The sequence below is a fragment of the Typopeltis vanoorti genome, chromosome 12 (assembly GCF_054136105.1).
Source record: "Typopeltis vanoorti isolate ZY-2024b chromosome 12, IOZ_Tvanoo_1.0, whole genome shotgun sequence".
In the NCBI taxonomy this organism is placed as follows: domain Eukaryota; kingdom Metazoa; phylum Arthropoda; class Arachnida; order Uropygi; family Thelyphonidae; genus Typopeltis; species Typopeltis vanoorti.
Window position 1 is genome coordinate 55,094,702 of NC_143560.1, and position 24,688 is coordinate 55,119,389.

At 37.3% G+C, this 24,688-nt stretch overlaps 1 protein-coding gene across 2 annotated transcripts in view; it reads left to right on the forward strand.

Moving 5' to 3' along the window:
* The first annotated feature begins 596 nt into the window (after nt 1–596).
* Nucleotides 597–24,688, forward strand: part of LOC150100800 (amine oxidase [flavin-containing]-like) — a 132,788-nt gene continuing 108,696 nt past the window's right edge. The window contains exons 1-2 of one of the 2 annotated variants that reach the window (XM_090401527.1): nt 597–676; nt 13,113–13,207. In XM_090401527.1, the coding sequence (XP_090257653.1) occupies nt 628–676; nt 13,113–13,207 (144 nt within the window). In that variant the 5' untranslated portion in view covers nt 597–627. The remainder of the gene's footprint in view (nt 677–13,112; nt 13,208–24,688) is intronic. The other variant, XM_090401528.1, reaches the window with a different exon arrangement.

Genomic DNA, 24,688 nt, shown 5'->3' on the forward strand with positions numbered 1-24,688 from the left:
TGATCCTCAAAATAAAAAAATATATTTTAGATGTTGTTATTTTAGTGAATATTTATACGTAATTATAAATATAAATAATATAAATAAATATAATAAATATAAATAAAAAATATAAATGATTGCGTAATTATTTCGTTGGTCGTATTTGTCATTCGCATATATTGTATTTCAAAAAAAAAAAAAAATGCAAAAATGGTACTAGCAAATAGGCTTAACACCGAGCAGCAGAAGATATATTGGAATAGAATAATATTGTTATAATGCATTTTTCTAGATTTGAAATCCCAATATTGGTGCAGATAGAAAGTTAATTGGCACGCGCTCTGTTTGCGAAGGTTTTGAGATAGCACTTACATAATCAAGATATTATAACGAAATTTGATATATTTGTCTGTGAATAATCGTAACGCCCTTGCCAATTGCGAGTCATTTACATTTAACCTTCACAGATAAACTTAGAGGGTTATCTTAATGGTCGCTGCCGAAATGCGGTCAAAGTCCTCATCGATAGAACAGATAATCGGTTACAAGATAATCAACTCCACCCAAACAGTCCCTTTCTGAAAGGCCCTTTAAATATTCCCCTACACGATCAAGAAAGATCTGTAGAAAGTTCGATTCTTAATAATGGAGAAGCAAAAAACACAAGTTATAATCATTGGAGGTGGTCTAAGTGGTATGTATAACATTGGAAAAGTATTTTATATACAATTATATTAGTGAAACTATTTTTTTAACGTATACGAAAGTAAATATATAATAACAATTAGATTTTTTTCCCTTCATTTAATATTTCAACTTAATTTCCATTTGTAGAGAAACGGTTACTTTTGTACACGCCTGCTTATAGGTGAAAGGTTGCAAACACGTAACCAACAAAGAGGAAACATAAAATTGAATTTTTTAAAAAATGGATTAGGATATTTACTTATTTAAGTATCTATATAGATTATATAAATTGTAAATAATTCAAAATAAAATGTAATATTTGCCATACAGTGAATTAGCGTTTCAAATATTTATTCAATTTGGAAAAGAAATGTGAAATATCGTATATAATGTGGGGTTACTGTTTCGTAAATAATTAACAAATCAAAAATAAGAATAAATCGCATAATCGGATTTGAAAACATAAAAGAAAAAATTCATAAGTGATACGTTAATAAGTAACTTAAGGTTACTGAAGAAATTCGTTTGGTTAATTAGAATGAAGTACAAGATAAATTGAAGCAATCGATATGCTGATAGTACTTATATTTCTTATTTTCTTTCATTCATAGCAGTTGATATTAAAATGAACATTACATTCAATGTAAAATAATACCTAATATAGTTACAATATATATTCTTCATATCTTAGTTTCATTAAATTAAAAATCCCTATTTTCAGGGTCAAAACTAATATTAATATACGCCATTTTGCATGTTGCTTTGATATTATAGTGTAGACAAGACAGTTCAGCTAAAGTGGTTCACTCACCGAGAGACACGTGCACTTGCTGTTGACTCAGTGGCATACCCTGCGATAGAAATGACCACACGAGATGAGATAGTATAGTTGAAATAGCATTGGTTCATAAGTTTGAGGTTGAAAGGCGATAAATGTAAAATTTACTTTTGAGGTTTTGATTGGATTGGATACAGCGAGGAGTGCAAAGCACATTGGACCGGGAAACGATTCTTCTCCGTAATTTTGACTGCCCACATTATACAATATTACTATAATATTGTAATAGGTTATGTTTTTGATGGTGATTTTAAACAAGCGGTTTCCCAGCCTACAATACATGGTATCATGGACATGCAAATACTGACTAGCATTAAATCAATGTTTGGTTAAGGATTTCAGATTTTTTTATGTTCGTACAATTCTTTTCATTATCATCATATCTAGGGTACAAGAAAAAGGAATTTTTAACACCTTCTCGATACTTTAATTATATGCTAATATTTTCGAGACAGTTAAAGAGTTCTGCAATATATCAAGTCCAAATCGTTTCGTTATATTTGGAGCAGAACAGAGGAAAGACTGCTGCTGTTGGTGATTATACTAAGGCTATGACGCGAGTATATTTATCTTGCTTCATTTTACAGCTTGTTGTCTGTTTTACGGAGGAAATCCGTCACCTCCCTGTGAAGGTGTACTCTATTGGAGTAACACAAAGCTCCACAATTGCATACGCTTGGAACGTATATTACAAAAGAAAAAAAAAGTTGATTGCATTGCGAGATTTAAAATTATTATTATTATGGGCAACTCAAGGAGTCCTTAAACTCATCGAGGGAGGCCCTAAACATCATATCAACAACTATTCCGCTTCCACACAGTATCTATCATACCTTGCCTTGAACCCACTCACAGTCATGGCACCCACAATAGACTCTGACAACTTATTCCACTCATTCATCACTTTCCATTCAAAAAACCTAGTTCTAACACTTTGCTAACCACACTCTTGCCCAGTTTCCATGGATGGCCCCTAGTCCTCCCACCATCAGACCTGTTCTGAAAAATATCCTCTAATTAATCTTATAGAAATCCTTCAGTAATTTGAATGTCTCAATCATATCACCCTCTTCCGCCTATCAACCAATGTCTGCAACCCACAAATCTTCAGCCTGTTCTCATAAGGTTCATTCCATAGCCCTGCTATCATCTTGGTCACTCGCCTCTGGATCCTCTCTACTTCCTCCCCATCAAGAAGAAACCCTGGCCCAGATCTGGGCACAGTAGTCAAGATGGGGTCTTATCAAGGCTCGATATAGAGGAAGAATGACTTGCTTGTCTCTGCTTGTCAGAGTATTCTTCTGTAACCAAGTGATTTGATGAGCTGATTTATCCACTTTTGCAATGCACCCCTAAACTTCAACTCCCTATCCACCAAAAGCCCCAAATCCCTGGCTTCGTCAATCTCCTGGAGTACAGTTCCACCAATGTGGTATACTGCTGCCCAAAATGCATAACCAACAATTTTCACCCCAAAAGGCATAACCTTACACTTTGCCACATTAAATTGACATCCATTCTCCTTAGCCCAATCCCCCAATCTATCAAAATCATCCTGCAAAATTTTGACATCATGTGCATTCATTATTACTCTACCCAACTTTGCATCATCAGCAAACCAATGAACTGTTCCTCTTAGATCCTTCCCTATGTCGTTAATGAACAAATTAAATAGTAGTGGTCCAAGAACAGAACCCTGCGGCACACCACTAGTCACAGGCCGTCTTTTGGACTCTACTCCTGAATAAACTACTCTCTGATATCTCTCTGTCAACCACTCTCCTATCCATCTCACCAACCCTATATCCATTCCCATATGCTGCAGTTTACTGATTAGAATCCCATGTGGTATCCTGTCATAATATCCTGAAATACTAATCTATTTCAGACATTTTATTCCACGAAAGAAGACAAATCATTGGTCATTAACAAATGAGTAACATAAATTGTTTAAAATTTCCTATCCTAAAAACTAATGTAAGTTATCATGCTTTACTGATTTCAGAATGTTGATAACAACCTCATTCTGAGATGAGATTAATTAGGATTACTAAAGATGAAACATATTTATATAATTCAAGTATGTGGCAACGTTTCTAATTCCATAATGCTAGACTTCAAAAAAAAAAAAAAATGATAGATAGATAGAGAGAGAGAGAGAGAGAGAGACTTATTAGATTCGATTCTAATCGCCAACGTACTAGTTCACTTCTTAGGACTACATAAGAATGAATTAAGATATACTCACTTTTTTATTATTTTTTAAAAAAAATTCTCATGCAACCTGACCCGACCTTGTTTACCTAGTGACTAGCATATTGACTTCCCAATCACCAGGTTCGAATTATGCCGTGAGAATGATTGTTTGTGATTGTCTTTAGGAGGAGATGAATTTCATCACCTAAAATGATCATCAGGCCTCCAATAAGGAGGCCTGAAGTGGCTTTAAATGGTTTCCGAATTATGTACAAAAAAATAATAATAAATAAAAATAGAAAAAAATGTAAGTCTGCCCATGGTGCTAATGTATTGCAGTGGTTAACATTTTGCAATTATTATTATTGCGATAGCTTAATGGGTGCTTAAAGGTCAAAGCTTTTTAACTGAGAGGAGACCTCCACACAGCCTTTAAAGGAATGCGAAGAACCGACCAGGGCTTCTGACCTAATGTCGAATCCTCACCTTCTCGTGGTGCACCCTGTTGGATATCTACCTCGATACTGAACGAACGAGAATGGGATTTATCCGACCAAATTGTATTCTTATTGGCTTAAACCAAAATGCAAAATGATGGTACAACATGACAAAATTTCATGCCGGCTGGGGCGTCCCCCGGTTTAACAAGGCCTCCGTTGTTTTCGCCAGGGAACCAGGGCGAACAACGAAAAGTCAACTACTGAAACAAATCTGAAAACACAAAGTGAATAAAAGTTGAGCAGCTCTCAGATGTGAACTGTAGACTAAAATACACAAAGATTATTGAAGAAAAAATGAAAGCGTTTGAGAACAGCAACCAAACCTTGGAGATTCGGTGGCAAACCTAGGAGAAAACCCTGATTGATTCATCCTCAGAGGCATGTGGTGAGGTTGTCTGCTAGGATAGAAAAATCAGAACTCCATGGTGGACAAAGGAAGTTAAAGATGCAGTAAAGGAAAAGAAGAAAGCACATCAAATGTTCCTGGCAAATAAGTCAGCTTGTGCTCTTAGATGTAAGAAAGCTAAACATTGTGCAAAACTAGCTAAACAAACGTCATGGGAGGACTTTGGCCAGAACATAGAAAATAAATATCAAGAAGGTGGCAAAATGTTCTGGAGGTTGTTGAAGAAGTTTAGAAATGGAGGAAAGAGTGCTATAAAAGGAGTTAAAGATGATAAAGCCGACATGAAAACGGGAGAAAAAAATATCCTTGAAGTATGGAGTAATTACTTTGAAAAACTGCTAAATGAAACAAGCAGTGACGACAGCACAGTGGTAAAAAACACTGACCAGGCATGCAGTCAGGAATACATATCCATTCTTGAAGTAGAAAAAGCCATCAAAGGCTTGAAATGTGGAAAGGCAGCAGGAGTAGATGATATTCGACCAGAAATGCTGAAGTATGATGGTATAAAAGTCTTACAGTGGCTGCACTGCATAGTTCAGAGAGCCTGGACCGAGGAACGAATTCCCGATGATTGGAGTATAGCTCTCATAGTACCCATATATAAAAAGGGAAATAAAACTGAATATGAGAATTACAGAGGTATTTCCCTACTGAGTGTTCCTGGCAAGATATATGCAAGTATACTTGAGAAACAGATGAGAAGGATTGTGGAAGAGAAGATTGGTGAAGAACAAGCTGGATTCAGGCCAAATAGAGGCTGTCAGGATCAGATCTTCACTTTACGACAAATAGTCGAGAAAGCATGGGAATATAACAAAGATCTGTATTTAAGTTTTGTCGATTTGGAAAAGGCATATGACAGGGTGCCAAGAGAGAAGCTATTCAATATGTTACAGTTATATGGTGTCAATGAGGCATTATATCAAGCAATACTTAGTCTTTATTTGAGTTGTAAGTCAGCAGTTAGAATTGAAGGAAGTACATGGAAGATGTTTTAATGTTAAATCAGGTGTTAGACAAAGATGTACATTGTCCCCTCTGTTATTCATTATCTATATATAGATCACATTATGAAGGAAAGTGGTATTAAACATGATATCAAAAATTTAGATGTTAAGTTCAGCTCTTTGCTTTATGTGGACGATGTTATACTTCTAAATAAATCCGCTATGTTTGCATAACTGGTATTAGGAGCACCAGACTAAGGGTGCTGAGTATGTGTCATAAAGTCGCTATATCTAATCATAATTGGCTTAAGGAAACTTGGCTGACTAATGATGATATGCAGGTGGATATAGAAATGGATTGATAAAATCTCCACGGTGGAAGCAGGAGGAAGAAATTAACTGCCCTCTGTCCTCATTAGATATTTCTACTCTTTTTGGATTCAATCAGTGGCGTAACAAGGGGGGGGGAGGGGGTAGTCCGTCCTGGGCTGCACTTTGAACCTTACCCTATACATCGTTTTGACTTTTTGTAGTATTTTTGGTGTGTATTGAGAGGGGCAGAAAACTCAGCTATAGCTATAGTAACGCCACTGGATTCAATACTTCTGCTATCATTAGCAAAGCATTAGCAAAGCTCTCCTCCCATTCTGTTCCCTCTGAAAATTCTATATTCCCTTGCATTCTATTTCTATGATAACATCATCTTTCGTCGACCAAGGTTTAACTAATGCCTATAATCTTTGACAAGTTGAACTAATAATTCCCCACACTCCTATCTTTCATTCCGAATAATTTCCAAATGGAAATTAGAGTTGATAAATAGGCATTGCTTTCAGAGTCGACACTGATAGTTGTGTGTTTTGTACTTTCTGCAATTTATTCGTCTGGGAGAAAATTCTCTCATCAGGAGCATTTATACCCCATACAGAATGTTGTATGTCCTTGTTTTTAAAATGGCAGAATATCTGATCTCACCATTCATCATTCGAGAACATCTTTATTCCATTCTAACAATTTCTGTTCACTGGCAAAATTTTGGGCACAAATAAATTCATCAAAAACTTCTATGTCTAATTTTGACTTAGACTCCGCAAAATCTTTCTACACAATGAAATCTATTGATTTCTCAACATAACACCACTTTTGGCCGAGTGGATAGCGTATCCGCTCTCCAGCCAAAAGGCTGCTGGTTCGAATCTTGCCGTGGGCATGGATGTTTGTGATTGTCTGTGGAAATACCAGTGGTGGTCGGCGATAGATGGCGTTGGTGTAGTTGCGGTCAGTTGGTGATTGAATGGTGGAGACGGAGTTGTAGAGCAGGTGCCCTCCCTCGATGAGTCCCTGGACTCTCTGGAAGTGTCAAATAATAAAAAAAATAATAATTAACAGAAAAGCCCATTCTAGATTATTGCATTCTTGAAAATGATAGGTCCAAATATCTAAATATTGTGTACAAGTGACGTAAAAGTCCACGCTATATTTCCGAAAGTTTCTTTGTCAGTGATACTTTCAAGCGTGATCAGTTGTCGCACAGGAGGTAAAAAACTATTTTCTTTAGATAAAAGATTTACCTTTAAATTGTAAACAACTTTTGTTTACGACTTATCAACTGCGCTAATATATTACTGACCTACGTGTGCGAATAGTGTTTTGCAAATCTATATAGCTATGGACGTGCATCATCATAAGCACATGCGCATCTACGTTGGTGATCATGTGATTATCGCCAAACGTTATAATGTATCTGAGTGTGCTTTAAAGCGGGAAATTTTGGTTTCCAGCGGCCCCGCCAGCTTTTCTAAGAAAAGCGGGATACAGGCCTAAAAATCGGTCAGTCTGGTCACCTTAAGTATGTCATCTGTGGAAAGAATTTCTTTCACTATACAAAGTCATTTCCATGCCACTTACTAATTACTCTCTTCATCGCTGAATACATACAGCACGTTGTCCATGTCTGTATTTAGTTTTGCAACAAAATATTACCTTGTTTTGTTTGCTTCTGTGCATTGGTATTCTTCGGAACAAGGAGGGTGGGGGGGGGGGATATTTATCACTATAGTTGGTCATTTTCATTCCAGCACTAAGTTACCGATTTAACAGGGGCTGATTATTATTGGTTAACTTAAATATAGTTTAATTGTATATCAATCAAATATAAAAATCCTTTAATTATTGGTTTCTAATATGTTCTGAAACAGATCTGGTGGGTGGTAGATGGCGTTGGTGTAGTTGCGGTTGGTGGGGACAGAGTTGCAGAGTAGGCGTCTTCGCTTGATGAGTCATTGGCATGGTGCCACATCTAGTACTTTATTCCTTCCGAATAATAACTACAATATGAGAGTTAGACATGAGTTTGATATTTTTCTCTTCTCCCACCTTCTCAAATGTCACATTCAGTGACACAAGCATGATTTCTCTTCCGCCCCCTCTCACTGTTCGCTAACCTTCTCTTCCTCCACCCCCCCCCGAACCCATACTCACGCAATCCTACTGGTATTAGCTAATGAAAATATATTCTTTGATATTCAAACACTCCTCGAGCGTTATAAGATCACTACAGTAATGAAAAAAACAAGTAGAAAAATTAAATACTTTAATATGAGTAACCACCTTTTATTTATGCACAGCGTAATTTGGACCCCATTGAAAAGATACATCCAGCCGATAATGGTCAGTTTTTAGACATAGAAATGTATATCTAGGGGCGTTACGAAGAGCTTGATAGAGAATGGTAACTATTGAAGACTGTAGAAGCATTTGAAAAAGGTTTTTTTGGAATAAAGTTTTTGAAATGAAAAATGCTGTAAGAGTACAAATGTTTCCTAATTTAGCAACATTAGTTAAAGCTGTACTGTGCTTCCCTCATTCATCAGCAGCAACTGAAAGAATATTTTCAGCAGTGATAATAAATAAAAACAAAATAAGAAATCAACTACAAACTCCCTTGATGAATGGACTCCTTTTGACAAAAGAAAAATTGGAACATTCATCAGTTACAGATTTTACTATTTCTGAAGAGTTACCTAATTTAATAAAATCTGCTAAAAATAATGAATAAATACTTCCAGTGTTTTTCTTGTGAATGGGCACCCCTGTATATGTATATATGTAAATAGCATATTAAATAACTGAAAATTTAATGTTACATTATTTTAAACACTATAAATTATATATTAAATTAATATACATATTAAGTGCTAGAGTTACAACTGGGACTTTTATGATGAATGACAACTACAGCTCTTCAACTCATAGATGACTACAGTGAGATGAGTTTTGGCTTTTTTTCTTTTCATTTTTGTTGGACATGTATTAATTTAGCGGTTTTACATTGAGTTCATCTATGATAATAAGGTAGTGTATCCTAAAATGCCCAAAACAGAGTGAAACGAATGCAAATAAAAATCTAGTATTTTTTTTTTTCAGATTTAGTACCTTTTTCTTGCATAAGTTGGTACGAAATATTTTTGCTGAGTGGTCATTGGACTCCCTGGAAGTGTCAAGTAATAATAATAATAATAATCCCCCCCCCCCGTCTACATAGATTGAGTTTTCATAGAAGCGCCACGATTTGTGTCGTGCTCTCTTATACTTTATTACAAGTGGGCATGACACAACAAGACAATTTGTCCCTGCTCGTCACAAATGTCTTAATTTTTCTAAATTGAGTGGATATTAAATCCAACATCATTTCAAACTGAATACAGAATCTATAAAAGTTTCGTTGCAAAACTGACCAGAGAGCTAGCGGGAATACATCAGAATGTCATATTTTACAGCAATACATAGCGAATTTTGATGCATTTATGAGAACTTTTCTGCAAAATTATTCTAATAAGGTACTGTATTCCAAAATTATTCTTTCTAATATGAAGAATATTCCAGATTAAATAAAAATGTTATGGGAAATTTAAAAAAAATAAAACCTATTACGAGTTGCCCTAGCCGAACCGTATAGGTGACGACGAACGCTGTGAGCATCTGTATATTCTCCTCTTATTGGTTCATTATAAGGTTTCACTAGCCTGACAGCTGTCTTAATTTTTATTACTTTTCGACTCCTGACGTTTGGTCATGAAATGACGATCGGCTCCATCTGTTATAATAGTGCATATTTTTGTTTGTGTTTTTCTTAGTAATACTGTATTTCTTTGTGAAAATGGCCAGCAAGGGAAAAAAAGTCTTCTGGTGGCTTGGGAGAAAAAAAAAAAAAAGGACAATTGATTTAGTAATGAAAGCAAAAATAATAGAGCAGCATGAGAATGGAAAAACAATTGTTTGCTGTAGCACATCAACATCATTTAGGCCTTTCTCACTAAGCGATATCGAATATTTTGAAAAATAAAGACCCGGTTTCTGAAAAAAAAAAAAAAAAAAAAGACAATGCCCTACATGGAAAAAGATTAGAAATGCATTTCTTTAAGCCGTTTAACAGTTCATACTAAGACATGAAGCTTTTTTTTTTTTAATCCATTGGAGTGTGTTCAGGAGAGGAATATGACCGTATAGCAAGCCATGGCTGGCTTCAGAAGTTCAAGAACAGGTATAATCTGGACAGTGTGAAGGCTATTGGGGATGCAGCAAGTGCCATTGTGGATGCTGCAAAGCCCTTTGAGGAGGAGCTGGATTGTCTCATTCTGAAATGAAATTATTTTCCAGAAGAAATCTTTAATGTTGATGAAACAAGCTTGTTTTGGAAATGGATGCCTGAACACCATGAAAAAGCAAAGAGCATGTCAGTATTCAAAGCACTAAAGGACATAGTAATACTGCTTTTGGGAGGAAATGCAGCTGGTTTCAAGCATACACTATTTATGATCTATCATTCAGAAAAGAAAAAAAAAAATCCAAGGGCCTAAAAAAGTGTGGATGACCATGGTTTTGTTTGAGGATTGGTTCCTCAACTCTTTTATCTCACAAGCTAAAGATAATTGTCATCAGAAAGGCACTACTTTTAAAATGTTATTTACTTTGGAAAATGTTTCAGGGTATCTGCTTCACCTGGATGACATGCATTCTGATGTCAAGGTAGTGTTATTTCCACTGAATACCAGCTCACTCCTGCAACCCATAGATCAGAGCCTTATTGCTGCCTTCAAGACATATTATATATGAAATATGTTGGAAGTTTATTTTGCACTTAATTAGACTATAATAAATTTAGTTTAATCCTTTATCCAAGTGTAAGCAAAGAAAGTTTGTGCCTGAAAATATCTTCAGGACTGAGGTAAGGCGGTACATCCCCTCATCACTCCTTGTCTCAGTATCTCCCATAATGACATGTATACTGCTATTCATTAAGGGAAGGGCTACTACCCAGACCAGTTTCGACCTTTGTATAGGTGAAGCGGGCTCTAAAAATAAGACAATCCCAAAAGATCGCCCAGCATTGTTCCACTCAGTGATAGGCTCACCCCATCACCGAGAAGAACTTCTCAGCATTGTCTCTATCCAGTGGCAGGCTCACCCCACCACCACCAAGCAGAGCTCTAATCTCAGCGGTGGCACCACTCAGAGACAGGCAAAAACCTACCCCCAAGCAGAGCTATAATCTCAGCAGTGGCCCCACTCAGAGACAGGCAAAAACCTACCCCCAAGCAGAGCCCCTCAAATCAGAGCCAGAGCTGCACCAGTTTCAACCCTTTTTGAGGTGTATTTAAGTAAAGACCTCTCTAAAAATTAGATGATCCCGAAAGATCGCCCAACTCAGCTTTGTTCCACTCAGTGACAGGCTCACCCCCGTCACCAAGAAGAACTTCTCAGCGTTGGCTCTACCCAGTGGCAGGCTCACCCCACCACCAGACAGAGCCATAATTTCAGCGATGGCTCTACTCAGAGACAGGCAAAAACCTACCCCAAGCAGAGCCTCTCATATCTATCTATATCCAGCATGGGAGGCAGACCCAAACGTGGAGATACTAAGGCAGAAGCAATAGGAGAGGTCATATTTACCTATACTAGTTGCCAACAGGTGTACCACCTTATTATTCAATTACTCTGGATTTAGAAAAAGATGTTGGAAGTTAATTTTTCACTTGGTTAGACTATAATAAATTTAGTTTAATCCTTTATCCAAGTGTAAGCAAACAAAGTTTGCACCTGAAACAACAACACTAGGCAACTCGCAGCAAAGCCACAAGGAGATGTGCTTTGCATTATGGAAGATACTGAGACAAGGAGTGATAAGAGCTTTGTCAATCTTTGCTCCAAGTTGCCAGGGGATGTACCACCTTACCTCAGTCCTGAAGATATTTTCAGGTGCAAACTTTGTTTACTTACACTTGGATAATGGATTAAACTAAATTTATTATATATGAAATACTTTTGCTCTGGCTATTGCTGATACTGAAATCAGAAACATTTTGAAGGAATATAATATCTTTAATGGTACAAGGAATGTAGATGCAGCATGGAGTGAGAGGGACAGCAGAGCATATGAATGGTGTTTGGAAGAAACTGAAAATATATGTTTATTCATTCATTTATAGGATTTGACAATGACACCTCACAAGAGACTTGTGACAAGATAGTACTGTTAGCTAAAAAATTGGAGTTGGAGGTTGAAAATGTAGAGAAGTTGGTGGAAACTGTGGAAGAAGAGCTCACAGATAGTAATAGCACAGAAAGTTTCAGAAGAAGAAAAGAGAAAGGCAGAAGAACAAGAAGATGAATCCTATCCCTTCCCACACCAGAAAAGTTTACAGTGAAAAAATGGGCCAAAGCATTTGCCTCAGTTCATAAGGTTTTTTTTTTTTTTTGAGCAGATGGATACCAATATGGAGAGATTTAACAAAGTAGACAGAATGATTCATGCTGCAATTGCTTGCTAAAGAAAAATGTATGCATTAAAGAAAAGATAAACTTTATAAGACAGACCAAATTGAATGCAATGTATAAATTTTTACAGAAGCCCACTCCTGCTTTCATCTTACCCCGAGATGATGAGCCTAGATCTCCCATAAGTTATGCATCTGGTGAACCATCCCTCATAATGCATTGCTGAATTCTTAAATTTGAAGAATTTTTTGTTGAATGACTTGGTTCTCCGTTTGCCTCCTCCTCTGATGAATGGTCTAATTAATAAAGCAGCAGCTTTGAAGACTTACTCTTGTTCCATATGTTTCTACCTGATTATTTTACTGGTGAGTGCACAGAAGCACTGTATATTCATATTTCATTATTTATTACAGGACGGTACTATTAAAATTACAGGACATACAGTACTTTTATGTATAATTTGTACATTGTATTATTTCACTATAACTAGAATGTAAAATTAGTTAAAAAAACATTTTATCATTCAGGTATGTTATTTTTTAACATATCCTTATTATTCATATAGTGATTTTTGTCTTACAATGGGATCATCAGAACAAAACCTTGTCATAAGTTGAGGACTGACTGTGTGTGTGTGTGTGTGTGTATACATGATTATTCCATTTATTTATTTATTAATTTATTGGATCATTCCAGTTGATACATGTCATTATGCCAAATCACTGGTTAGTTTTTATAATCATTTTAATTATAATTGTAATAATTCTGTGCTATAGGACTATCAGCAGCAAAATTACTCACGGAAAAAGGTGTGGACGCGATTGTTTTGGAAGCTCGTGAAAGGGTTGGTGGAAGGACACATACAGTAAGGGTAAGTTGATTAGTTAGTTATATGATATTTGTGTGAATTCTATTTATGAATGGGCAAATATATAGTACCTCAGTACCACTGGGGCTCAGGGTTTGATAATCTGGGATCCTGCTCTAGAGACCAAACACAGAATTTCTTTTTCCAAGTCATCAGACTTTCAATAAGCAGAGTGTTGTTGGTAGTCTTATATTGGGGATAAAATTCATCTACCACTTTACACGCATTTTTGCTACAATGGTATTTGAACCTATGGCCTGTGGTTTGAGAGAGTAGAAACATTATCCACTTGCCAGTAATTAATAATTAATTACACCAATAATAAATGAAATCTGTAATATAATTTTGCTGTAGGCATTAAGCACTAATAATTATTCAAATGACTTTGAAAGTATGGTGTTATTTAGTACATACACAGTTGACAAAGTTAAATTCTCTTTCTCATTGGTCTTCCACATCAACTCTTCCCAAACTGTGGGCTGTAGCCCCCTTAGGGTCCCATAGGTTTTGTTCAGGTGGTCCATCAAATAATGAAAACAAATTTAAAATGTTTTAAGACTAAGTAGATTTTTTTATCTTAAAAGAAACGTATTTAATTTTTATTATTTATTATTTCTTTTTTGTTATTTTTTATATTTTACTGAAAAAAATCACACAGGTTCACAAATTTTGCTTCCTGCACTTAATGAATTGCTATTCATATAAGTTTCATTTCAAAGCAGAAATCTAAGAATTACAGTTTCAAATATTTCACCTGATATTGGTGTAGCAGTATTGAAACACATCCAGTGGTGAGCTATAAAGGGGCTCGTGGGGGCTCGCCCAAGCCCTTTGTTAAATTTTTCTCAAATTTGTGAGCCCCTTGTTCTTCTTGTTTACTTTTTTATTTTTTCAAAAAAAAAAAAAAAGAAAAAAACATATTTTTTTTGAAATATATTAAGCGAAAAACTCATACCTTAACCTAACAAAGTGATTTTATTAAATAAAATATTATAGTTACTGTTACTACCATTTTACAAATAAGAATTCACTTTTGGTAATCGCATATAAATAAACAGGACTATAATAAATGCTTTCAATTAAATTGAATTGCTTTTAATAAATTACTTGCTAATGAAAGTTTGGTGGATGTAACATTATTGTGTGAAGGAATGACCCTTAAGACTCACAAAATAGTACTATCTGCAAGCAGCTTATTTTTAGAGAATCCAAGTAGCCATCCTGTTGTGACATTAAATGACATGAAGTTCAACAACTTAAGGTTGATGATCCAATATATGTACCATGGTGAAATTAATATTTCATGGGATATGCTTCCATCATTATTAAAATCTGTGTAGTTCCTAAAAATGAAAGATTTTTTGGAAGTTGCTAATAAGTACTATGATTCTGTGGAAGGCATACAGCAGGGAGCTTTAGGTTATGATCATCACGAAGCAGGGAAACTGATCATTGTTCACCTGGTTGATGAAGGCCAACTGTCAGGTGAATGTGTACATACAAGTGTATTGTCTCATTCAGTATCTGATGCTACAGTTAATTATCACCTACCAGTCACAATCTTGGGTAGTGATGACAACAATCCTTTCATCAATTCAGGTGAATGTGTGCATAACAGTATATTGTCAGTTTCTGATGCTACAGTTAATTCTCACCTGCCAGTCACAATCTTGGGTAGTGATGACATCAGTCCTTTATTTTCTAGTTTTGTTATGTCATCTGAGTCAACCATTTTTTTATTATTATTATTATTATTATTATTATTAAACAAGACCTCATGGAGTCAAAGACTCATCTAGGAGGTCCTTTTATCTCACACACATCTTATCATACCGGGTCTTAAACACATTCAAACTCCTTGCAGACACCACACTCTCAGGCAAGGCATTCCAATCATTCACAACTCTGCACGAAAAAAACCTGCCTCTCACTCCCCTACTCACACCCTCTTTATACAGTTTCCAGGGATGACCTCTGGTTCTCCCCTGATCTCCCACTATTCGCTGTAGAACTTCTCCACCATTGATCCTATAGCAACCCCTTACCAACTTGTAGGTCTCTATCATATCTCCCCTCTTCCTTCTCTCCACTAGTCTCTGCAAATTACATCTTTTCAATCTTTCCTCATACTCGACATTCCAGAGGTCAGAAACTACCTTAGTCAGTCGCCTTTGGACCCTTTCCAACATCTCTTCATCCTTCTGAAAACCAGGTGACCAAATCTGGGCACAATAGTCCATGTGTGGCCTAATCAAAGCCTTATACAATGGAACAAGAATCTCCCTACTTCTACACATCAATGTCCTCCTCATCATTCCCAGAAGTCTTTGTGTTGTCTTCACAATTTTGGCGATGTGACCCCTAAATTTTAGATCCTTATCCACTATCACTCCCAGATCTCTTCTTTCCTCTACTTCCAACAATATATTCTTACCAAGCATAAATTCTGCATCCCATCTTTGTTTTCCAAATTTTAAAACCTTACATTTTGCAACATTGAACTCACATCCCCATTTGCTTGCCCAATCAATCAATTTATTCAAGTCTTCTTGCAAGGCCACAACATCTTCACTACTCTTTATGGTTCGTCCCAACTTTGCATCATCTGCAAACAACTGAATATCTCCATCCAAATCTTCGCCAATATCATTAATATACAAGTTAAATAGTAATGGCCCTAAAACAGATCCCTGAGGCACTCCACTAGTGACTTTCCTTTTCCTGGATATTGCACCCCCATACACAACTTGTTGATACCTATCAGATAGCCAGTCTCCAATCCAATGCACTAATCTAATATCCAACCCCATCTGCTCTAGTTTGACTGTCAACTTATCATGAGGCACTCTATCAAAAGCTTTTGCGAAATCCAAGTATATTACTGTGTATCCTTCTCCTCTGTCAAAGGAAGCAGTCACTTTATTGTAATAAGTAAGTAGATTACTAAAACACGACCTCCCTTTAGCAAATCCATGCTGTCCATCAAAGATTATACCATTGTTGTCAACCCAACTCTGGATTCTAGTTCTCACAAGCTTCTCCAACAACTTAACCACAACACCCGACACACAGATAGGCCTATAGTTTGATGCTTGAGTTCGATCACCTCCTTTATGAAGTGGCACAATCTTGCCCTCCTTCCACTCTTTAGGGACTTGACCAAGTGCAAGACTCGTATTAAAAAAATATGTCAAGGCAGGTGTCAACTCTCTGGCACATTCCTTCAGAATACGCGGTGATATATTATCAAGTCCCACAGCCTTATTTACATCTAGTTTACTCAACTCCCCAAACACCTCTTGCTCACTTACAGTCAGTCTCTCCTCCCCATCATCAACTGCTCTTAATCTCTCCATGAAGTCACATTCACAAGATTGAAAGATCTTTATGAACTGCTCATTAAGTATCTCCACCACACATTCTGCAACAGCTGTCTTTATACCATTTCCTCCAATCAATGTCATCCTTCCATAATCATTCTTTCTTTTGCTGGCTACATATCGAAAGAACTCCCTAGGATTCTTTTTAGCTTCATTAGCTAACTGCTGTTCATACCTCTCTTTAGCTACTCTCACCAACCAAGTCACTCTCCTTGCCTGGTCTTTGTAGAACTCATGAAATTGGTTACTTCCACTTCTCTTATGCTGCCTCCACAATGCCCTTTTTCTCTGTATTGCATGCTTAATCTCTTTATTCATCCATCTCACACCTAACTTATTTAACCTTCTCACCCGTGGTATACATTTAGACATTGCATCCACTAAATATTTTTTGAAAATCCCCCAAGCTGCATTGATCTCTTTTCCAGCTAACTCCTCATTCCATGCTACACCTGCAAGCTGTCTCCTGAGCTCTTCATAATCACCCCCCTTGTAGTTCCACATATACCCTTTTTTCACAGGGGTCCTTGCACTGCTGGCAACCACCCAAGTAATCACCTCATGGTCACTTTCACCAATTGGTGGATGATTTGATACCTCATTGATAATTACATCCTCCGATGAGATGACCAAATCCAAGACCCTTAATCCTCTTGTGCCCTCTGTTACATACTGTCTGAGGTAGTTATCCCTCAAAAACTCAAGAAACTCATTTTCTTTACTTCCAGTTGCTATCTCTTCATTCCAGTCTATATTGCCATAATTAAAATCACCCATAATGATCACCCTTTTCTTATTTGCTTGGCTTATTTGACTATACATTTCACTATCACCACCATCCACATTACCAGGTCTATAACAACATCCCACCAAGTATTTGATTCTATTCACCTCTATCTCACACCATACTGCCTCAAAACCACTGGCCCCATTTCCCCCTTGCATCTCTACCTTGTATGGACATAACTCTTTCTCTATCATCAATAGCACTCCCCCTCCCTTTTTACCCCTTCTATCCTCACGAAACACATCATACCTTTCCATCTCTATTCCTGTCAGGATGTCATCCTCATCTAACCATGTCTCACTTATTCCGACAATCTCTGGGTGCACAGACGCAATTAGTGCAACCATTTCATCCGCCTTGTTTCTTATACTTCTAGCATTGGTATACAAACACAACAACTCATTTCTGGATCTACAGCTAGTTCCACTGATACCACTCACTCGATGTGATCTCTCCATGCTGGACTGGGGCCATTTCCCTTTCTGCTTCTTCATTTTAGAACCCTTTGCAATTCCATCTGTTTCCTTTTGATCCCTGATCATCCCATTACTTTCCTGCCTACACATTCTCTCACCTCCTCTTGGAGCATCCACCTTTCTCACGCTGTGTATCCCTGTCCACCCTGAGCCTCCCCGTTTCCCTGCTCCTCTTGCACACCCATTCTCTCATTATCTATACTCATACCACTCACTTCCACATTCATTTCCACTCCTTCAATCTCTCCTGTCTTACTCTCCTGCTCTTCCACATCACTCCCCTCTTGATCTGATTCATTCTCTCTATTCACTTCTCTACCTTCCAGCAGCAGTCTCTCCAAGCGACTCACACCATAACCACTCAATTGCAGTCCATCGCTCCCATACAGCTCACTTCGTCCCTCAAACTCATTCCACACATTAACAAACTGTACTCCCATCTCCTCACACATTTCAGCCAGAATATCATTCATAATCCTTGCTCTCCGCCTCATTTCACCACAATCATACCTAGGCAACACACTGACCACCCTTCCTGTCACAATATTCTCCTTTATCTTTCCAAGCAGTCTCCTGACATTCATTTTGACATGCTCTTTGTTCTCTCTCAAATCATTTGTTCCAATTAATACAATTAACTCTTTTGCTCGTTCCCGCCTCATGTTCAATGCCTCAATCACTCTACTCATTTTACCGCCTGGAAAACATACCTTGTGCATTTTATCCTCTAGCACACCTTTAATAATGGAGTCGCCATACAACGCCACTCGCTCATCTTTTGTTAACTCTTTCATGCCATCATGATTTATTTTAATAGTTTTGACCTTCATTCTCTTAATTTCATTCCGCATCCATTTCATTTCTTGCTTCATCCAATCCAATTCACCTTCTGAACCTCGCGACACATTCACTCTATCATTAAATCTTTCTAACTTTCTAACTCTCGACCCTCTCTTCTCACTTTCCCTCTCATTCATCCTTCTTTGTTTCCGTACTTTCGGTCCAACATACATCCAACTTTCACTGTCATTCTTCTCACTTTCACTCTCACATATCTTTCTTTGTTTCCGTACTTTCGGACTAACATGCATCCAACTTTCGCTATCATTCTTCTCACTTTTACTGTCATTCATCTTTCTTTGGTTCAGTACTGTAGTTGCTAGGGATGTCAATCCAGATCACTCAACATCTTTATCATCTCGTGTTTCTATGGTATCACCTCTTGAATCTGATGTCAAGGTAGAAACAAAAGATTGCACAGTCCATTTCACATCTTCTAATCTATCAAATGTTTTGCCTGTATTAATTGACTCGTATAATCACAGAAGTTTTAGTGTAATATATGATGATACATCTGGTTTGTCTAATATCCCAAGTTTAAGTGATCATCAAGACTTCGCAGTTAGGTGCCATCAGTCTCATAAGGAACATACATGTTTTATACAGCCATATCCCAATGTATCTGATAGAAGCATGTGGAGTAGATTGTGTTGTGCAAGTTCTCCTGAAACAAAGGAATGGACATTTTTAAATGATTGTAATATATTTTATAATTTTAATCAGACCAAATTGTATAGTCTATCTTTCAGAATTCCAATATGTTCTAATGTTTTTTATGGAATAGAAAGTATGGGGGGGGGATTAAGAATGACAGAAGTGAATATGGGTATGGAATAAATAGTGCAGAAATAGATACACAGAGATTGCTGAGTGATATAAAGAATGTAAGAGAAGATCAGAGACAAAAACAAGCATCAGTGGGAGTAAACGATGTCAAGTTAAGAAGCAAAAAAGATGTTGTGCTGTATGGAAATTCTATAATTAAGGGTGTGAAGGATGGTAGAGTAATTAAAGCGTGTTATCAAGGGTTAAAGATTAAGGATATAACTGGGGCTGTGAAATTGCAGAAAGATAGAGTGAGTGAGATTATTGCAGTTATAGGGACGAATGATCTAGGTAGCGAAAGATTTTCTGTAAGATAGGATTTGAAGGATTTAATGATAGCAATGAATGCAAAGAGTGAGAGTGGAAAGATCATGAGTGTGCTACCACAATTTGATAGTGATGAATTGAACAGAAGAGCAATTATAGCAAATGGAATGGTGTCAAGATTGTGTAAATATTCAGTTTCATTTCTTTTGCAAAGAAATGAAACTGAATATTCATTTTATGAATGTCTGGGATGAGTTTGATAAAAGGAATTAGTATTTTAAGAGAGATGGTTTGCACTTAAATGGATTAGGAGCTTGGCATTTAGAACATTTATTGATAAAGGATAGAGTAAAGGGTCAAAAATAGGGAAATGGGATTTGCTAGGGAGGCAGGTGATAGAAGCTGTAAATAGTACTAAGGTCATTAATCGCTGCGAATTTGGGATTAATTGTTTGCAGAATATTAACAGTATACAGAGTGGGCTAATTTGCACACAGGGAGATTATGGGAGGAAGGGAGTATTGCAGTTTATGTATACTAATGCTCGAAGTATTAGGAATAAGCGTGAAGAATCTTTGTCATTACTTAGTACAACATGGCCAAAAATTATAGGAATTAGTGAAACTTTGTTAACTAAGAATGATATAGTTATTGGGATTCAATGTAAAGGGTACAGTATTTTCAGGCAGGATAGAGATGACAGAATTGGGGGGGGGGGGTATATTAATGATAGACAAAGCATTAAAGCCAAAAAAGATAAAAGTACCTCTCTGTGACAGGTATGTAGAGGGTAGCTCATTTGAAGCTGTTTGGTGTGAGATAGAGATTAACAAGGAGAAATATGTAATTGATTGTTGCTATAATCCAAGGGGAATAAGGGAGAATGTAGATAGCATATATTAGCAAATTAGCACGATGAGTGAAGGTCAAGTAATTATTATGGGGAATTTTAACTTTGGGGACATAGATTCGGGGAAGGAATAGTCACAAGGAACAAAGGAAATGGAGTTTATACAGTTGTTAAGAGATAATTACCTGAGACAGCATGTAATGGAAGGGACAAGAGATTCTAGAGTGTTAGATCTGGTCATAACATCGGAGAACATATCAATAAGTAATTTAGTTACAATGTCTCCACTTGGGGAAAGCGATCATGTGGTCTTGACCTGGGAGATTGTAAGATGTGCTGAATATTCTATTAAGAATGGGTATATGTGGAATTACAAGGCTGGCAATTATGACAAGCTGAGAAGTCAGCTTTCAGCTGTACTATGGCATGAAAATTTAAAGGGGAAAGATGTTGATGGTGCGTGGGAGATTCTCAAGGAGTATTTGAAGAAAGCTGTATCAGACTGTATTCCCAGAGTCAGAAGAAGAAATCAAGTAGGAGTAAAATGGATGAATAATACTATTAAACAGGAGTTGCAGATAAAGAAAATGTTGTGGAGGACATATAAAGAAAAAGATTAGCATTCCAATGAGCAATACAAGGTACAGGCAAAGAGGGTAACCTGTATGGTAAGGAAAGCCAAAGCTAGGTATGAGAGGAAGCTAGCTGATGAATCCAAAAGAAACCCTAAAGAGTTCTTTCACTATGTAGCTAGTAAAAGGAAGAATATCCATGGAAAGATTACTTTAAAAAGTGTTGATGGTAGGGAAATTATAGAAGCTAGTCAAATAGTTGAGTTGCTTAGTGATCATTTCGCAAAAGTAGACCATCTTGGTAGTGATAGTGCAGTGTTAAATGTGCCATTGACTGATGAGAGTCTGGAGATAGACGAAATTGAGGTGCTTAATATATTAAAGAACCTTAATGCTAACACTGCCATTGGGTTAGATGGCATATCGGCCCATGTGTTACGAGAATGTGCAAGAAAATTAGCAACTCCTCTAACTAGGATGTTTAATTTAAGCCTCAGTTCTGGTAAAGTGCCAATAGAGGGGAAAATAGTTCCATTGCACAAGGGAGGCTCTAAGACAGGTTGCAAATTATAGACCAATCAGTATATCTGGAGTGGTGGTTAAGATTTTGGAGAAATTGGTAAAAAAATTAGAATTCAGGACTTGGTGGACAGCAATATGATACTTTATAAGGGGCAATGGTTTTGTGAAGGGTAGGTCTTGCCTAAGTAATTTGCTTACTTTCTATAATAAAGTAACAGTGGAGTTGGATAAAGGAAATCCTTACTCGGTGATACTGCTTGACTTTGCAAAGGCTTTTGACAGGATTCCACATGGAATTCTGTTACATAAATTAGAGCAAATGCATATGGATCTGAAGATGGTGATTTGGATTAAAGGATGGCTGGTGGACAGATATCAAAGAGTGGTTTACAGAGTAGCTGAGTCCAGGAAAAGGCAAGTGACTAGTGGTGTACCTCAGGGCTCAGTGCTTGGTCCTCTGTTGTTTAATTTTACATCAGTGATATTGGAAATACCTTGAATGGAAATATCCACTTGTTTGTTGATGATGCAAATATGGAAAGAGCGATAATCAATCCAATCCAATTCAGATAATCAATCCAAGATTGTGCCACTTCATAAAGGAGGTGATCGAACTCAAGCATCAAACTATAGGCCTATCTGTTTGTCAGGTGTTGTGGTTAAGTTGTTGGAGAAGCTTGTGAGAACTAGGATCCAGAGTTGGGTTGACAATAATGGTATAATCTGTGATGGACAGCAATGGATTTGCTAAAGGGAGGTCGTGTTTTAGTAATCTACTTACTTATTACAATAAAGTGACTGCTTCCTTGGACAGAAGAGAAGGATACACAGTAATATACTTCAGCTAAGCTAAGCTAACGCCTTTTTATTCCCGTATATACGGGAGTAGGCGAGGCCATTTAGCCCTATCTAACTTTTTGGAGACTGAGTGGGCAGTTCAATCTCCACTGGTACCCAATCAGAGACAGATGGCCCAAGGCTATCACTAATTAAGCGGTACGCAGTGAAGAGAGACGGCTCAAATGTGCCGCCATCTCGTGGTCCCTAACCCTAACACAATATATTTAATGTCTGAAATAATGTGGGTTCTACGGTCGATTTTCTTGAGTTTACAGGACGAAAAACCCGAGTTTCCGGGAGGAAAAACCTGCTTGCCCGTGCCAGAGATCGACTAACTCGGGAACTGGTCGAAAAAAGGCTTAGAAAAATTTCCTAGACTCGAAACCAAGACTTCCTTCGTGCGGCCAAGCGTGGTGGTGTGCAAACGCCACATCCACTGAGCTACACAGGCTCTTATTAATATACTTGGATTTCGCAAAAGCTTTTGATAGAGTACCTCATGATAAGTTGACAGTCAAACTAGAGCAGATGGGGTTGGATATTAGATTAGTGCATTGGATTGGAGACTGGCTATCTGATAGGTATCAACAAGTTGTGTATGGGGGTGCAATATCCAGGAAAAGGGAAGTCACTAGTGGAGTGCCTCACGGATATCTGTTTTAGGGCCATTACTATTTAACTTGTATATTAATGATATTGGCGAAGATTTGGATGGAGATATTCAGTTGTTTGCAGATGATGCAAAGTTGGGACGAACCATAAAGAGTAGTGAAGATGTTGTGGCCTTGCAAGAAGACTTGAATAAATTGAGTAATTAGGCAAGCAAATGGGGATGTGAGTTCAATGTTGCAAAATGTAAGGTTTTAAAATTTGGAAAACAAAGATGGGATGCAGAATTTATGCTTGGTGAGAATATATTGTTGGAAGTAGAGGAAATAAGAGATTTGGGGGTGATAGTGGATAAGGGGCTAAAATTTAGGGGACACATCGCCAAAATTGTGAAGACAACACAAAGACTTCTGGGAATGATGCGAAGGACACTGACGTGTAGAAGTAGGGAGATTCTTGTTCCATTGCATAAGGCTTTGATTAGGCCACACATGGACTATTGTGCCCAGATTTGGTCACCTGGTTTTCAGAAGGATGAAGAGATGTTGGAAAGGGTCCAAAGGCGACTGACTAAGGTAGTTTCTAACCTCTGGAATGTTGAGTATGAGGAAAGATTGAAAAGATGTAATTTGCAGAGTCTAGTGGAGAGAAGGAAGAGGGGAGATATGATAGAAACCTACAAGTTGGTAAGGGGTTGTTATAGGATCAATGGTGGAGAAGTTCTACAGAGAATAGTGGGAGATCAGGGGAGAACCAGAGGTCATCCCTGGAAACTGCATAAAGAGGGTGTGAGTAGGGGAGTGAGAGGCAGGTTTTTTTCGTGCAGAGTTGTGAGTGATTGGAATGCCTTGCCTGAGAGTGTGGTGTCTGCAAGGAGTTTGAATGTGTTTAAGACGCGGTATGATGAGATGTGTGTGAGATAAAAGGACCTCCTAGATGAGTCTTTGACTCCATGAAGTCTTGTTTAATAATAATAATAATAATAATAATAAATATCTTACAGGATGACTTAAATAGGCTGATGGTATGGACTAAGGTAAATGGCTGTCAGTTCAACGTGGCTAAGTGTAAGCTGATGCACTTCGGGAGGATGACATCGCATGCTGTTTACTATATTAACAGAAATGAACTGCAAGAAATTGATGAGACAAGAGACTTGGGAGTTATTGTGGACAGAGAACTTAAGTTTAAAGGGCATATTGCAAAGATTGCCAAAACATCACATCAAATTACATGGTTGTTGAGGAATACACTAACAAGCAGGGATAGGGAGGTTATTGTTCCACTCTGTAAGGCATTAATAAGGCCGCATTTGGACTATTGCGCACAGATCTGTTCGCCAGGATTTCTTGGTGATGCGGAAGTGGTGGAGAGGATTCAAAGATGGGTTACAAAGATTGTTGCAGGTCTGTGGGATGTTCCCTATGAGGATAGATTGATGATCTGTGGGCTCCAAAAATTAGCTGATAGACGTAGGAGAGGAGATATGATAGAGGTATTTAAATTGTTAAAGGGA